We start from the raw sequence: 18,298 nt of genomic DNA, 5'->3' as shown, positions 1-18,298 counted from the left end.
CCTTTCATCTTCATTTTTACTTCATTCTCTCAAGCCTTGTCCCGGTCTTCAACATCTGCAAAGCTAAATTCTGCATCTATATTGCCATCTCCTTGATTAAGCAATTGCATGTGCGTGAAGTATGACTTTTAATTTCTTCTCTACCTCCACACATTGCAGGCTTTATTTGGATTTGATGATAATCTATCCCATAGCTGACAAACCTCAACATCTTCTCGAAGATAAATTCCATCACCCTGCTCTAACCTGCTTCACTGCAAACTATCATTCAAAAATTCAGTTTCGTAGTCTCTTCTTATATCCTAGCTTAATAGATAGCCTATATTCTGAATATGAGCATGCTTTGCTGTCCTCCATTCTCAAAGCAATTAAGAACCTTCATCCATATCCCACAGCTGTTCTTTGCTGTCTCCACAAAATCTAGACAAACTCCTTGTCAATCATGTGCTCCTAGACAATTATGCAACACCATTGTCTCCCTTCATTCACTCAGAGTCTCTGTATTATGCTAATCACAAGACTAAGCCTGTGATTGCTTTCAGCTAAATTCAGTCAACTTTCCATGCCTCTTGGCAGCACCCCTAAGTATCTCATAGTCCTTCCTGGTACTCTTTTCGCATTTGTATGGATTGAATTTTTTTTCTTTTTTGCATCATCTGTTTATGTTTCTTAAGTTACCAAGATGAAGACTTGGACATCTATGTTTTCACAAACCCTACTGGCTCCATGTGGCTATTTCCTCTGCATTCTCTAACAGGGGAATAAAACTGATAAGTAAAGCACCTGGATGTTCATAAGAACGTTATAGGAAGCAGAAGTCTCTATTAGTTACAAACAGTAATCAATCCCTAGAGAAAAGTAAGACTTCTCAGTGAAAGTGCCTGAGAATTGTGCAGGATGCTCTATGCACATGTGATATGTCATCACTAATCCTATATTGGGTTTCCCAGGGATCACTATCCATGTTCCCATAAAAAACTCTTCACCAACATTCTAGGAAGTAACCACAATAAATTCATCCATTCAGCAAGCCAGATTTAGGTATAAGTGTAGCTTTGGAGTGCCCTTTATTGGGTGAAGAGACATATGTTCATGTCCCCCAAAGGAAAAGTCTTACCACAGTTAGTATCCAAAAAGAGATCCAAAGATAAGATTGGAAGGAAGAGCCGCATAGCCCTGGTATAAGGTGATACAATGTGGAACTGAGTGGAATAGCCACAATGACAACCCACATATGGCTACTTTCCCCAGAGAGTTCAGTGTGGTGTGCATCTCCAGTGCATAGCAGTTGGTTGGCCCTGCTGTAAGTAATAAGCCATGCATCAATATTCGTGGGGAGAATGCCAGGGTGGTCATTTTCCTCTACACAGTATTGGACATTAAACTGCCTACTTGCTGACAGAGATCTGCCAATCAAGTACAGAGGTAACCCCAAAATGGCAAGTAGAGAATGAACTGTGGTCTCGGAAAGAAGCATGGAGTGTCTTGTGACCTCATGAGAATAATACTTACATGGCCAATACAACATATTCAAGCAATTTATTCTGAACTGTCCACTCAGAAAGGATCCCCTCATTTAAGGAATTACAAGGAGAAAAGGATATATATATATTCTGTCCTTAGAAGCCTCTAATTTATCAGAAAAAGTTCAAGGCACAGGGAATCGGAAGGAGGTATTTTGTTGCCATTTTTATAGAGCTGACAGCATAGTAAAATGGAAAATAAAAATAAATCATTACATCTTAGATTTGTCATAATGTCTCCTTAATGGCACCCATTAATGTGAATCTCCAGAGAATTGGGCGATGAGCAGAAAGAGAGATAGTTCTAGAAGTTAACAGTAAACACTCCTCAAGCCTGACCACAATTGTAGGAGGAGTGTGATTCAGCAAGCAGACATAGCTTTGATAATGGCCCAGAACAGAAACATATATTTAAAGAATACTCTGTATCTAGATGATCAAATTGGGTAAAACTCTTTAAGTTTAGGACTCCTAAGTGATAGTATTATTATTGTTGAGGGAGGGTCACACGTGTCATGGCATGCATGTAAAGGAAGAGGAAAACTTTGTACAGTTGATTCTATGCTTTCACCTTTATGTGAGTTATGTGGATCAGACACAGTTGGGCAGACTTGTGTGACAAGTTGTCTACCCACTGAGCCATCTTACCAGCTCTGTAGAACATTAAACAAGAAGCAAGAGCCTTCACAGATTGGTGTGTGAAGCTGTGTAACGGGGGTGGATGGCTAGTCTGGGTGGCACAGAAGCAGAACATTTCAGGGATGTTTCTACTTAAGCTTCTTTGAGACAAAGGCTTTGTAAACTGAATCCATTCAGGAAAAAAAAAAAGCAGCCCCAATGGACAAGATTGAATAAACATTGGAAACACTAGGTTATTGCCAGCTGAAGTCCCCATGACTCTCATTGGCTGGAAGACAATAAGGGGTGTGACGGTTTGAATATGCTTGACCAAGGGAGAAGCAGTATTAAGAGGTGTGGCCTTGTTGGAGTAGGTCTAGCCTTGTTAGAGGAAGTGTGTTACTGTGGGGTGAGCTTGGAGACCCTCCTCCTAGCTGCTTGGAAGCCAGTCTTCTCCTGTGTGCCCTCAGAACAAAATGCAGAACTCTCAGTTCCTCCAGCACCATGCCTGCCTGGACGCCACCATGCTTCCCACCATGATGAAATGGACTGAACCTCAGAACTTGTATGCCAGCCCCAGTTAAATACTGTCCTTTATAAGAGTTGCTGTGGTCATGGTGTCTCTTCACAGCAATAACCACAACTAAGACAAGGAGACATATATTACTGAGAAAATTTGACGCGAGAGAAACGATGTTTGGTGTCAAGTAGACTGGGATGATTAAAACTGGGTTCATATTTGATTTAATAAAGAAGGTAAGCTATGGGGTACCTTGTCAGAGGTATAGGACTTCACTGCCTTTGATGAATCCAATGACAAAATGAAGTCTTTGCAAGGTAAGGGAGGCTCTGGATGACAGAGTAGCATGTAAATCTGGTTTATTAAACCTTTCAGCAAGTAGAGACAGTCAGACAAATGAGCCTGTCCAAGTCACCCAAAATAAAGTGTGCAACTGTTGTGAGACAGTTCTTAAACAAAATACTAACAAAAAGTCACCTTTCTTGGTTTTGAGCATGTGATAGGCATTCAAGCAGGAGTCATGTTCACCATAAGAAGAGTCAAAGAAGGGGAAAACCACACAGTAGTCCAGGTGAAAAAGACTAAGCTCTCCCTAAGGGTAGGCAATTACATACTAAAATATGATAGATATATGTTCTATTTTACGTTATATGTGTTATATTTGTTATATATGCTATATATGTGTTGATGTAGCCTGCTCAGTTAGGTAAGTGGTACCCTCTTGAAAAACAATAGCATCATAATTATAGGTGCAGCCAACTGCCTTCTGATTGGATTTAAGGCCCGGAGTTCCAAATTTGGTCCAGTGTGAAGGTTATTTTTATTGTTAAAGAAATTTGAAGTACCGGTCTATGTCTACTAAACATTTTTATTTATACCTCTAGATTAATATGGCTGTTAGGACTGGTCCTGGAGGAACACGTCTTTTTTGGCAGTAGTCAAACTGCTGGTAATAAGCTAACTGCTACTATGACATTGTAGGTCAGCATCCAGCCAAACACGGAAGAAAATAATCAGACATCCATAGTATCCATTGAATGGAACATTGTGGAAGGCAAAAAAGAGAAAATGGGAAGCCGAATGAAGGGGTGGGGATTTGTGTCACTCTTCCTTCCAGATTGCAACATCCATCAGGAAGGGGGATGAGCAAGGCTCAGAAATCCAAGTTAGGATTCATAAGAATGGAGCAAGATTGCTCAGTGTTTGGTTTCAGACCCAGGCTGAGGTGCATATTTTACATATGAAAGCACAACTGGTCTCCAGGTTCTCCCAGCATCCCTCAGTCCCTACCCGGCATACTCTGTTCCCAACCTTGAATCTTCCAGCCAAGAGGCTGGGCTACCATTCCCTGTTCCCCTTGAGGCTCTTCCCTTATAATCCAGACATTTTGTCTCTATCTGACTTTCCTTTGACTTTCTTCTTCCTCTTCCTCTTCTTCCTCTATCTCTTCTTCTCCTTCTCTTCTTCCTAAGAGCTCACGCACCCTTTTACTCTTTCTCTCCCCCCCAACCCCCTAGCCCCCCAACCCATGGTGACTTCTCTGGCCTCAGTACCTGAGGTCAGTTAACTTGCCTGCCCAAGAGCAGCCTTTAATATAGTCTAATCTGGCTTAAACTGGCTCGTTTCACTGATAGAGAAATAACCTATCGACAAGGTAGGTCCTTTCTTGTGGTTATATAAGCAATGAACAATGGCTGGACAGTTAAGAGTCCTCAGTAGAACTTCAACAAAGAACAAGCAAGCTGTACAGGGGATTCTACATCCTACTGATAGCGCTTTCGTGACTCATCGCCCAATCTGGGATGTGCTGTTCAGTGCTGCAGTCTGCTGAGTCACCCATGCTCTCTTTAAGCAACAGAAATAAACTGTGGATCCACCAAGCTAGACTTGGGCGGGATCGTTTCAGCTGACTGTTGCCAAAGCCCTATCTAGTGTGAAATCTTCACCGGACAAGTGACACAGTAACATGTAAGGAATCTAAAACTGTTAGCCTAGCATTTTAAGAATCCCATTCAGTTAGAAAAATAAGCTAGTCCTTCCAGAAACAGAAAGGCAAACCTATTTTATAGTATTATATTATTTATCATTTTCTTTCCTCTCTTCATTTTCAACTCTTAAGTTGAATATCAAAGTTAAATTAAGAAGTAGCGCAAATTACATTATTTAAAGCTTCGAAATGAATTGGAATCATTTTAATTAAAGTTACTGGGATAATGAGAGGGAGAAAGTATATGCCATAATTAGAAAAGCGCCAAAAGAAAAGAAAATTGTTTATTCTAACTTTGATCCTACTTTCTCTGCACAAAAGGCCTAGAGACAATCATTTCCTGAGCAGATCCCTTGACTGGGCTGCTGGTGAACAAAGACGGCTGACTTCACTTACATCCCTCTCTCTGGAGACTCCTTTGGATTGTTTTGTTAGGAAGCTTCCTCCCACAGATTGCTTGTTAACACTTGCACACATTTCAGTCTCGTTCACACTGAAATACATGCTAAGAGCAATATTAAATGATTATTTCCCTTTTACTCCTAAGCATCCTTAGACCCCCAGATTGTGTGAGAATTAATCCTGCAGTGTTATCGGACAATGACATTGATTGAGTTTCCAAAAAAGCTATAAAACAGATAAATCATAAAATATAAGATGCATGTAAGAGATTAAAATGGTGTATTTATCAGGGGAGGATCTCTACGAGGCACTAATACAATGAGGTATGGCATTGGGACATGCCTTTGAGCACTCCTATCCCCTCTTCCAAATAAAAACCACACGAAAAATTCAACACGCGTTTAGTTTTCCTTTCCCTTTTTTCTATTCTACACTTCTTCAGTGAAACAGTAAATTCGTTCGGTCCATAAAGCAGCTCGTAGAGTTGGAAATACCCAAACATACTTACCCCCTTTCATCCCTGAGTGCCCAGTGGGCGTCACAAAGCACATCTTGGCACCACCTGGAAGCTTATTAGCAATGTATCCCCAGCTCAGTCTACTCAATAAAAATCTGCATTTTAACCAGAACCATACGTGATCCGTGTGCATATTAAAATCTGAAAGCACGGCATACATTACTTATTAGATACATTTCCTTGGGCAATTTCAAGAGCTCCGAAAGACCCAGTTTCTGTATTGAAAAGGAAGATTAATAATGGTATCTATACCATAGCATTACTGTGAGAAGTAATTAGATCGCTTTACGTAGTATAAGCACATGATAAAATCGGATATGAAGTTCTATCATCTACCTCTTATTTGCATGTTCATGACTTTTCAACTGTGTTTTGAATAAAATTATAGGACTACAACAAGCAGGTAAATTAAAGTTTCTTATTCCAGATGTCTCTCTTCCTGTAGCCTTCAGCAAAAACAGAATTAAATTAATAATGCCATTCTGCATCCATTCATGGCATGACATAGCACCTGGGCTTCAATTAGCTTCAGAATATTTCCCCATGAAATCATTTCTTCTATTTTTGTGGAATCAATAAGTTGAACAAAGAACTCAGTGTGCAAACAAACAGGAGCCTGTCTCCCAGACGTAAGATCTAACTAATCCTACACTAATTAACCATTATGACTTCTACACTCTGCCACCTTGCAGGCGAGATCACCACCGATACCCCAACAGGATGCAAATAAAGATACTAGTTGTCTTTATATTCAGGGATAAATGAGAAGTATAAAAAAGTTTTTAAAGGCCCCCTATTTCAATTCCATTAAGATGTGATGTGCATGGTTCTATACAACAGCACCTCACATATATTAATCAGAATCTTAAGCACATTAGTAGGAAAAAACCATAAATGCTATTAAAGTGGAGAGTGCAAACAACATTTGCATCTCTAAATGTTTTAAAATATCACTCTTAAGGAAACTGAAGAGAATAATGCTTTAAGCAAATTTATTTTACCACAAACTAGTCACTGCTATATATTTAAAATTATAATAAATATTGAACTAGCAATCTGATAAACCAGATACTACAATAGGTATTCCTGCTACAATACCCTGGATACCTTAAGAACAATAATCAAAACATTTATATGTGTCAGAGTACATATAAGAATTTGAGGGCCTGGGTCCTGCTAAGACTGAACCCCCAGTGAACGTGATTGTTGGGGGGAGGGCGGCAATGGGGGGAGGATGGGGAGGGGAACACCCATAAAGAAGGGGAAGGGGAGGGGTTAGGGGGATGTTGGCCCATAAACCGGAAAGGGAATAACACTCGAAATGTAAATAAGAAATACTCAAGTTAATAAAAAAAAAAAAAAAGAATTTGAGGGCCAAGTAAACAGTGTAGAAATCTAACAGGAGCAAGTGGTGGTGTTTGACAAGCCAATAATAACCTAAAAGATTGCTAAACTGGTGGTGGCCGGAGGGGTGAGGGGGTAGGGATGTGCTTACAAATAGAAAGACCAACCATCATAACAATACTAGCACTTTCCAAAGTATTGTTGTATTAATCAATAATAATAATATCAAAACAAAATCCCCAGTATAGACTTCTCAGGTTAATTAAATGCTGAACATGTATTGTTTGGATAAAAAAATTAAGGTTTGAGTAGCCTTAAAGTACTTCTTAAAAGAATTATATGGCAAAAGACTTAGGTTGCCAGTTAGCACAGTGATCAGGGATTAATAGAAGAAAAAATAGCTACATGATAAATGGTCATGGGAAAATTAGCTGGAAAAAAAGTTAATTTAAGTTGAAGTCTGAAATTACATACTGATGTTTCTACAAATCTATTAAATACCTGAATATGAAAAACAAGACTTGGGAACCTTTAGAACTAATCATCTTTTAAAAATTGTGTATATGACTTAATAGTAACAGAGGCTTTCTCAAACGGAGCACTCAGAAATTCTAGTCAAATAGTTGACTTCGTTAAAACTGAGAATGTATCAAAATATATACAAAAGACAATTAAAAAGGCAGAAATGAAACTGAAATTAACTAGACTACATAGCACCAAGAATGAACCACCTTTAAAGCAGTTAAAGAACACAACTGTACAAATGACATGAATAGACACTTCACTGCATACTTAAGGAAAGGTGACTGGACATAGCTCCTCAGAAATCGGCAAAGACACAGCCCATTTTGTAGCCATTTCTTTGCAGATAATTAAAAACTCTGACCTGGTTGCATCTGTCCAGAATATGAATGAATAAGACCTTAGATATACCAAGTAGAGAACTAAGGTGACAACACGTTTTGGTGGGAAACAGCTACCATACTTTTGTGAAGTGCTTTTCTTTTTTTGTTTTTTAAATTGGATATTTTATTTATTTACATTTCAAATGTCATTCCCTTTCCTGGTTTCTCCTCCACAAACCCCCTATCCTATCCCGCCTCCCTGCTTCTATGAGAGTGCTCCTCCAAGCACCCACTGATTCCTACCTCACCACCCTGGCATACCCCTATACTGGGGCATCAAGCCTTCACAAGAGCAAGGGGCTCTCCTCCTATTGATGTCTGACAATGCCATCCTCTGCTACACATGCGGCTGGAGCCATGGGTCTGTCCATGTGTACTCTTTGGTTGGTGGTTTAGCTCCTGAAAGCTTTTCTAAATTCCCTTTTGTCTGGCAAGTCTACTATCCTGGACTGCATGTGTGATGCTCTTCAAATAGTACCAAATTATGCATACTGTCTTCCTTTGTTATCTGTTGTTTTATTTTTCCATGGTGTCCATTACCTATGTTCATACATAGGTATGAACATATTAACAGTAAAGTTCTAGAAATGAGCAATCCATACATTTTAAGTTTCTGGCCGTTCTGAAGACCACAGTAAAACCTCACCTCGCATTGCCCAGAACATGAATCTTCCTGTTGAGCCAGGATGCGGTCACTTAGTGCAACAGTCACCTCAGTTACCACATGGCCATGAAAGGCTCACATGACACAGTCTTTTGCAATAGCATAATGTCTACTATACTCATCTCAATTCACCACCACAGGTGTGCATCACCTGAACCATCACGAGATGGGTGAACATGGTTGGGCAAGATATTTTGGAGATAACTTGTATTTATTCACTATGATTCTATTACTGGTGATTGTTATTAGTCTCGTTTCAGCTTACAACTAAAACTTAATTGTTGTTTTAAAAATGACAGTATAATTAGATCAATAGACTCTGCATCCGCCGATTCAATCTATCACAGAGAGATAGTAACTTTCAATAACTGGATTGGTACAAAACACATTGCGGTAAGCCTTTCCTGTCATTTTCTTAAACAATAGGCTATGAAGAACACCCATGCGTCATGTGCACTGTCTTGGGTACTGCAATTAATCTAGAGATTACTTGGAGAATACAGAAGAACATTCGCATGTTATACGGAAATACACTATCACAAAGGACCGTGACCCTGTGCCTACTGGGAATCTTTGAACCAATCTCCATGGACAATTACAGGTACTGGTTAGGATTCAATACAATGTATAACTTCAGGTATCAGGATGAGGAGGGACTTGATTTATATGTAAGTAAAACTGAATGAAAGTCAGCGAATCATATAAATACAGTATGGGTGAAGAAAAGAAAGCCTCTGAAGGCTACATACAGGATGATACATTACTATAACTCAAAATCAGCAAAACTTTAAATATTATATATCAAAGCATATATATGAGAAAAAATTTGTTAAAGGTCAGAAGTCAATTATCTTGCACACTGAGCACTTGGGTGGGAATGTGAGATCATGGGATAGTAGAGTACTACAGTTTATGTGCTAGCATAATAATGAGGTTATGTTTTAATATAGATTAAAATGTGATCAATGGATTACAGTATACAATAATTTACATAGGTATTTCATGTATCAGCAATATCTCTGATGAATTATAAAAAGAAAATAGTAATATAATAAAATTAAAGCAACGGGTAGAGAAGAGTCATCAGTTTATGTGGGATTCCATTGAGTCCATGAACTCATCAGCTGAAGTCAACTCGCAGGGGAAAAAGTATAACAAGTGAAAACTTCAAACACAGCCACACACGGATAACACATAGCCGGGGAGAAATAACTGAGAGAAGTCTCCATCTAAACTCACCACCAGGGCTTTAGATCTGTTGCTCAGAAGTTTCTCAATGTCTCTAGCTGCAATTTCGACCAGTTGGCGTGCATTATTTGGCTCCACAGTATACAAATCTTGGTATTTTTCATAAATCTGTGTGAAAGAGAAAGATGATTAAGACAAGCAAAAGTTGTTTATTTAGATCACGAATTCCCATTATCACACGCCTAACACCAAAAACGAATAATTAGATCTGCTTTTTTTTACCCTCATCGTGATTCTTTTCGAGTTCGGGTAGATATCAGAAAAAACACGCACAAATAAGACAGCTAGCTTGCAAAAACAAGAGGTCAGGCCACTAGTTGTAACATAACATGTGTTCACATGTACACTGTCGGGGCTGAGGCTTTTCCATCAGCTCAACTTCAAAACATAATACTAACAGTCACCCCCTCATTTTAAGAAAGGAGGCTACTGCAGGGAAGAGCTTAAACCTGGAAGACAGGCATGTGTGAACAAGGTAGAAGATAGGTCATACCAGATGGACTATGGGTTCCCTATAGAAGCCCATTCCTCATGACTATGGCCATGAACGTTAAGTTTACTTCTTAAGTCTATGGAGAGGGGTGAGCAGTAATGAGAGGCTGAGGTTGATCCCCCTGCAGTGGTTCACAGCGGGGGACTCTCTAAGATAGTACACAGCTAGAGAAGTGGAAAGCATTGAGGTTGATGTTAAGGTTGCAGATAGCTTTGTAAAAATGTATTTTTTAAATTATGTTAAATACAAGTATTTTTCCGTGCTTGATAATGTTTTATTTAAATCACCAAGGTTAACATAGCACATAAAATTAAGATCCAGCCTCATTTCTGGGGCTCAAATTGATGCCTGCAGAAGGCTTTCCTCCAGAGGCATAGGCTGCACCTGGTTCACAAAGCCAAGCCACTCCTAACAGGAGAGGAGAAACTGTAAGGGGGTGGGGACAGTGGCACTGCTTGTGGCTGGAGGGTGATCTGAGAAGGAAATCCCCTATGCACTGAGCAGATGGGGCTCGCATGCATGACTTAACCATCTTTAAAGCCAGGCCCTGGCAGCTTTTTATTGCCTTGTGAAAAGGGAGTCAGGCATACACCAGAACCAGTTCTACTTGCTTGTGTTATTTTATTTGATTATTTCCAGGTTCTAAGGCCTAGTCCCAGCTGAGCATGGATGGTAAGTGATGGATGTCCGCTTCAACTATATGCAAACTCTGAACCATTCATCTGTCAAAGCGGATGTCAGTTTTCAATGAAGATACCCATACATACATATACATTTATTTACATATACCCTTTGGGGTATGGAAGATGCTAAAGATTGATCTCGGGGAATTACCCATATAAGGAAAACACTCAACTATTGAACACACTCCTATGATTATAAATTTTAGGACCTTACAAGCTAACTAACATTTTTAAGGATTAAATCGCCATGTGCTCTTAAAATTATCTATTTGAACTCAAGTCTTTTGAGCACAGGCCCATTCAGAATATTCTGAGGATGGGTTTTGTGGTTTAACAACCTCATAATTGGTTTCACCCGGGTCTCTTGCCCATCAGCAGATGGCTTAAGCTTTCACAGGATGGATTATTGCGTCCTGTCCTAAACACCCTGGCTATCCTTGATGATTTCCTCCCAACAGGAACCTCTTTCATTACAGACTAAAATGAGATTCTAGAACATCAATATGTGAACAGATTAATTGATTCAAGTTACAAATAGATAAACCTCAACATCATTTTAATTGATCCAACGCAAGTCCTGCAGTAAGAACAATACAGCGAATTAATGTGCAATGTGCTGGTGCTCATATCGTTAATATCTTGTGCATTTCTCTATAAAGTCTACTTTCTTGTGATAAAGGGAGTGTAAAATATGTCCCACGATTCCTGGAGGTGAATTCAGTATCTTCAAGAATGAAAATGTGTATATATTATGTCTAATGTATACAGCATATTTTAGAACATTTTCTTCCTGTTATCATTTTTAAATACTTAAATACTATAGTGCAACTAATCTTTGCTACTTTTTGGGTTCTGCTTCTACCCATTATCCTCCCTGGTTTCATCCCCTATCCCAAAATAGGAGAAAAAGGAGAGAGGAGGAGAGAGGGAGTCCCTGAATCTACTTTCTCTCCTTTTCTTTCTTCTTTAGCAAGATTATTAACAAACCATAACCAACCTCCCAAAAAGGAACAACGACCTAAGACCCACCACCCTATTAGGGCTCTAGCATTTATACACCTGCTGAAGAGTTCCCACAATCCCAACCATCACCCAATTGCAGAAACTATCTGCAGCTGGGGAAAAACATGTCTCCGCTAGAGCAGTAGGCAAATCACAGTCATCTGCGGCAGTCGACTCAACACAGCACCCTATTCCCCCACACCTGGGTTTAAAAGGCAAACATTCCTATAGTTTTCTGTGCTTTTTAAAGAAACCAAAATTTCAAAGTTGTCACTACTCTATAATTTGAATATTGACTGAACCCAATTGCCTGTATGTTAAAAATGGTACTGTTGGGAGGTGAAGGAACTTTTGTGCGGGTAGGATCTATTGGAAACTTCTTAGAACTTAGGTGGGAAGTTCCTGAAGGGAATATGGAAATACCAGCAACCTCTCTACTTTGCTCTTTTGCTTCCTAGCTGTGGGGCTAGCACTTGTGCTCTGCCACATTCCACAACTATGCTGCGCTTGCTTGTTGCAGGGCACATAGACCGAAACTTTTACTGAGATAAATAATAATTAATAATTAATAATAAAAATTTCAGTTAATTACTCGAATGTTTCATATAGTAATAGAAAGTTGGCTACCACAAGAAATAAAAATAAAAATCTGCTTCATAAAGCTTAAATGTATTAAGTTAAGGAAGATGAAGTCTATAGTGCCAATATCTGGTTATACTATTTTATATATAAAATAAAACTGGAATGCTCTCTCAAAATAAAAATAAATCAATATCATACCACAACCCACTGAAAAAAACTAATTTTATGACTCAAAACCCATGATCTTATTTGTTATCAGAGATATTGTGGAGGCTTGTGAAATTATCCTAATGAAGAAGATAGTTTTTAGATTAGAAGATTTTACATGGAATCTTATAATAAATAATGTCTATTCATTCTATTCATAGGTATGTTGTTTCCCATCACTAAATGATGTGTGTGTGTGTGTGTGTGTGTGTGTGTATATATATATATACACATAATATATATGTAATATAAAAATGTACATATATATGTAATCTTAACGTGTTAACTTGTCACTATTTAAAATGTGATCTAAGTATCTTTCCTACTTAATTTTTCCCCTTTGCTGAGAGTTTGAATGATTGTCTTCATTGTCCTTTATCTAGTTTCTCTCGTGAAGGAAGAGTCAGTGTGTTATGAATAGTATGGCGTTTTGGCACCAGATAGAGTTTCAGAATCATCATGTCAACGTCACAGTGCTGTGGGATCCTGGCCTCTGTTTTGCTACTGGAAAGAAGGTAAAGCGAAAAGAGAACTCAAGACAAGATGGCCTGCCTCGTGACACACTAATACACTTTAGTATCTTATAGTCCAAATCCTCTGACAGCCATGCCTGACAGCCATGACAAAAAGATAACTTGTCACCTGCATGTTCTTCCTCCATCAGAATCTTAACTGCATCGAATGGCTCTTGTTGTTACATTTCAAAACCAAGTTTCACTGTGATAGTAACATAGGTTACAGTTTTTAACTCCTTTTCATTACATAAAACTCTCTCAAATCCCTTTCATCTAAACTGAATCCATCTTTCCAACATGCTCTTGAAAACAATACATTTGAAAACGTCACAAATACACTATACACCAAGAGGCACCACTTGTTAGTGTAATTTTTAACAGGATTCGTAAAGACACTTTGAATTGTGTCATAGAACGCAAGAGCTTTCCCAAGAAGTTTATTATAAGCAGCTAGCTTTGCCAGCAATGCAGGCCACTTAGAAGTTTCACATACAACACTAATTTCTCACTTTAGCAAAGGGTTAAGTTGCATTTAACCAACTATAGCTGTAGGTTTGCTGAGACCTGGAATTGTCAGAGTGAAAGGAATTTGAGCTTCGTTTTGTTATAAAGGAGTAACCTCATGTCTCAGAGTGGCAGAAGATATAAGGTAATCTGTACCACAAAGTACCATTGGTCTAGCAGCATGGAAGGACACAGAAAAGTCCTCCCGGGAAGTGAGAAAGAACCTTAGCGTCACGAATCAGTACACCAGGCAGGAGACAATCTCAGAGCGTGTCCATGGAATTAACAAGGTAGGGCTTGAAGAACCAGCAGTGTGAAGATAACATCCGGGCTGAGATTACTGACAAGTACAGCAATGCCATGTAAAGTCATAGATGATGAGTCTACATACATAAGGACCGGTGGACCCTGCTAGTGAAGAGGAGTCTGAGACAGACAAAGAGAACGGAGGAGACTTAAAGACAAATCTCCACAAAAGACAGAACAGAACTCCCAGGTGATTCTGTCTCCTTACATGGCCGTGGCCTGCTTTCCCTGGGCTGAGTGTGGGAGGAGCAGTGAAATGCAATGGGAGGTATTCTGACATACTGACAGGATTCTGTTCCCTGTTAATAATAGTGTTTGCAGATTCAGAAACGAATCGTCCAGGAAAGACATGAAATAGCTTTTACTCATCGATTTATTTTTAGAAAACCTTTGCATGAAGCAAATTCTCATTACTACAGAGCTCATTCATTAAGAATAGCTCCTAATTTGGATATGGGTCAAATTTTGAGGATATCATCAAGCTAAAACACTTTTCAGCAGATTAAGAAAAGAAATGGTTGTTGGTGGATGTTTGATGTACTCGTAGATGCTGATTTCGGGAAGATCATGAAGACTTTCAACTTGAAAACCTGTCTGCTAGTGATTAAACATCACATTCTCCATCCATCAGTTCAATCTCAAGCTCCTCCTTGACAGAATGTGTGCACGCACATGTCAGGAATGACAGAGGATATTTTCAATAGTTTCTGATTTAAATTGTTTAAAAGAGCATGTGTTTCCTGGAGCCCACACCTAGCATGCAAGAGAACCTGGCTTCAATATCCAGCACCATAAAAAGAAAAGAAATTGTGTGTCCTTTGTAAGTCTTCAGGCTTTTGTCCTGTTTCACAGTCATATGTAAATTTTATAATTACAGCTTCAGTTGTGTGTGTGTGTGTATGTGTGTGTGTATGTGTGTATGTGTCTGTGTGTGTATGTGTGTGTGTATGTGTGTGTGTGTCTCTGTGTGTATGTGTGTGTGTCTTGTGTGTATGTGTATGTATGTGTGTGTATATGTGTGTGTAAGAGAGAGTATATGTGTGTGTATGTGTGTATGTGTGTATGTGTGTATGTGTGTGTGTGTCTGTGAGTATATGTGTGTGTGTGTGTGTGTGTGTGTGTGTGTGTGTGTGTGTGTGTGTGTGTGTGTCTGTGTGTGTATGTGTGTTTGGTGTCTGTGTGTGTTTGGTATGTCTGTGTGTGTCTCTGTGTGTATGTGTGTGTGTCTTGTGTGTATGTGTATGTATGTGTGTGTATATGTGTATATGTGTGTATATGTGTGTGTCTTGTGTGTATGTGTGTGTGTTATCACATCTTAAATGCATCTTTAGATAGAGCTATTTGCTCTAACCTCATTCATTGCTGTAGAATTTGAGTTGAGCGTTTTGAATAAGGATCCCATGTTTCTGCCATTTTTAATTGCATGAAACTATATATACTATAACTAACTTCTGTCATTGCAGTGTGAGCCGAATATCTAACAAGCACATAATTGGGTGTCTCTTTTCCAGTCTTTTCCATGGACTCTGTGGTTCTCGAGCTTCCTCAAGTTGCCACCCTTTAGTATAATTCCTCACGTGTGGTGACCCCCAACCATAACGTGACTTCATTCCTACTCCATACCTGTAATTTTGATATTGTTATGAATCGTGAGGTAAATATCTGATACACAAACCCCCAGTGGGGTCACAGCCCACAGACCGAGACCCACTGCACTGAATGAAGACTGAGAAATAACAACACATGGAAGAACTGGTGCCGAGTCTGGCTAGTCACTAGCTGCGAGAATTCCATCTCTGTCTCCCGAGACTGATTTACAGACAACCTACTATGTGTACCTGGCAGACAACCTACTACGTCTACCTGGCATTTCTATGAGTGCTGGAGGCTGAGCTGTGGTTGTCGGGCTTGTGAGGCCTACAAGCCACTTCCCCAGTCCCTAAGCTTGTCCATCAATACAACAATAATTTACTAATGTAGGAAAATTTAACGTATAGAATCCATTCAACAATATTAATTATTTTCCTTGGGCTAATATTTCACAATCTCATAAAGGAATTTTCAAAAATTCCAAAAATAATTATGTTAGTACTATAGGTAATGCCAGTGGTTCTTGGTCTTTGGTGTATCCATGAAGCCAGCAAAACACAGTTATATTAACTAAAGAAGTAGCGCTCTTTCTACAGTAGTGACTTTCTATCCTAGGATCAAATAAGTTCCACCAATTCCACCATGTATTCACCTTCTGGAGTCCACCATTCCTCTAGCAAGTCCCAGTAGGAGATTATACACTGCATCAAGCTTTGGGTAAGATCCCCAACGCTATATAAGTCAAACAACAACAGAACCCCCTGCTCAAAATGCCTCTAATCTCTGCCCAAAGTTCACTCTCCATGTTGGGATCTTTCAGCTAATTTTAGCTTTAAATTCCTTTGGGAAGTAAAACAAAACAGAACAAAACCTCACCTAAACTAGCAAGCAAAACAACGCCCACTACCAACACCAACACCCGTTTGCACACATCAAGAACCTTCTTGCTAGGAAAAGATATGAGGCGCAAAGGATCATGTATCTCTCCCCTCCCCCTCTCACTCTCTCCCCCTTCTTTTTCCTTCCCCACCTCCAATTCCCCACATTATACAGCATGTATTTCTTCACAATCCTTCTATCACTGGATTTTGGCATACGTCTCACAAACAATTATCTAGACTTCATCTTCTTCATTGTCCGTTGTTCTACTACCTTAAGTCATTTAGCCATCCATCAATACTTATAACTGTCCAAGTAATCTATACCATACAGAAAAGCATAATAGAAACCACATTAATTTTTTTGGCATTATTATTTTTGAAGAAAAAGAAAACACAAGTTTAGAAGAAACTTTCCCATAGGAACAGCAGGAGTAACCATGAAATCAGCCCGGTGCAGAGCCATGAGGCTAATTCTCATCTTTCCAATAAAAGTTTTAAAACTTAACATTAAAATCTGTCATTTGTCTCTGGGGTTGAATGAAAGCTTCCTCCACAGTCAACTTAAATCTAAAAACCAAACACTGACAGAAAACATCTGCTCCTACAAATCCTGTCCCGTAAATACAGGTCCACATACTACCCAGCACAGTGGCACATCCTCACGCATTTCAAAGTGGATCATAAACTGGAGCTTTCACCCCTCCCTGTACCTGTGTGTCCAAGCACTGGAGACCATCCACAGTGACAAAAATACATCTCACCACCAAGTATCTTGCAGACTAAGGGTGAGTATACCTTCTCGGAAACATGGGACTGAAAGGACTTTCCTCAGACTTCTGAATAGCTACATACACATAATAAGATATCTTGGGGATTAGACAGAAGACTAAACTGAAATTCATTCACAACTTATGCATCGCTTACGTCCCTGAGGTCACACAGTGTGACCCACATGCATACGTTGGAATTGCACTCCATCATACCTGGGCATCAACCCCACACTACAAAAGTTTAAGATGTGATAGTATTTAAAGTTCAGATTTTCAAATAGGGGATATACAATATAACCAAGGGATGTTAAGTACATTTTGGGTTTAGTATCTGTATCCTCCCGCGAAAGATAATGTCCTAAGATAATTTTGAAGTACTTGTTAGGATTTCTTTGGAAATTTCTGATACATAAGTTAACTATGTGTTGATGCTTCTCTCAAAGGACATTAACATGTACCTGGAGCGCTTGAACCTGGGAAATTTAATTTGCAAAATGCTACAAAATCCAAAACTTTTTGAGCACTTGGCTTGATGGCAAGAGTAAAATTACCCACCTGACCTCAGAATACCTAGTGCATGTAAAACACGGGTAAACTAAAGCAGTACATAAATTGCTTTCCTGTGTAGGTATATGTGAATCATTTAAAAATTAAGGTTTACAATTGGAGCCTCACTTAGTTTTTATGTGCATGAATAAAAAAATTAAACTCCTGAACATGTCTGGTTTCAGTTCACATACCCATTGATGAATCTCTTTTCATACAATTTCATCTAAGTTGCTACACAATATTTTTATGATATAACCCAATCACTTTCCAAACTCATTTTAGAGTATTCTGCACAGCCAATTTAGAATTTAAAAAAAGAAAGCCTCTTAATGGTGTCCCCATTTTACACATCAGAACCTTTTATACAAATCTCAATGACACGTCCTCGTCGGTAGATGTGATTATAAATGCTTTTCAAATATTTCAAATAGTAAAGTCTAATCTCTGGACTGGGAAGCTAATAATTTCATTGTTAGCCATGCCATTCT

At 39.0% G+C, this 18,298-nt stretch overlaps 1 protein-coding gene across 1 annotated transcript in view; it reads right to left on the bottom strand.

Moving 5' to 3' along the window:
- Cacna2d1 (calcium voltage-gated channel auxiliary subunit alpha2delta 1) overlaps positions 1-18,298 on the bottom strand; it is a 530,523-nt gene that overhangs the window by 436,455 nt on the left and 75,770 nt on the right. The window contains exon 3 of the mRNA XM_032907054.1: positions 9,720-9,836. Within this exon, the coding sequence (XP_032762945.1) occupies positions 9,720-9,836 (117 nt within the window). The remainder of the gene's footprint in view (positions 1-9,719; positions 9,837-18,298) is intronic.

This window comes from Rattus rattus, chromosome 6 (assembly GCF_011064425.1).
Source record: "Rattus rattus isolate New Zealand chromosome 6, Rrattus_CSIRO_v1, whole genome shotgun sequence".
In the NCBI taxonomy this organism is placed as follows: domain Eukaryota; kingdom Metazoa; phylum Chordata; class Mammalia; order Rodentia; family Muridae; genus Rattus; species Rattus rattus.
This window is presented reverse-complemented; position numbering and strand designations above follow the sequence as displayed.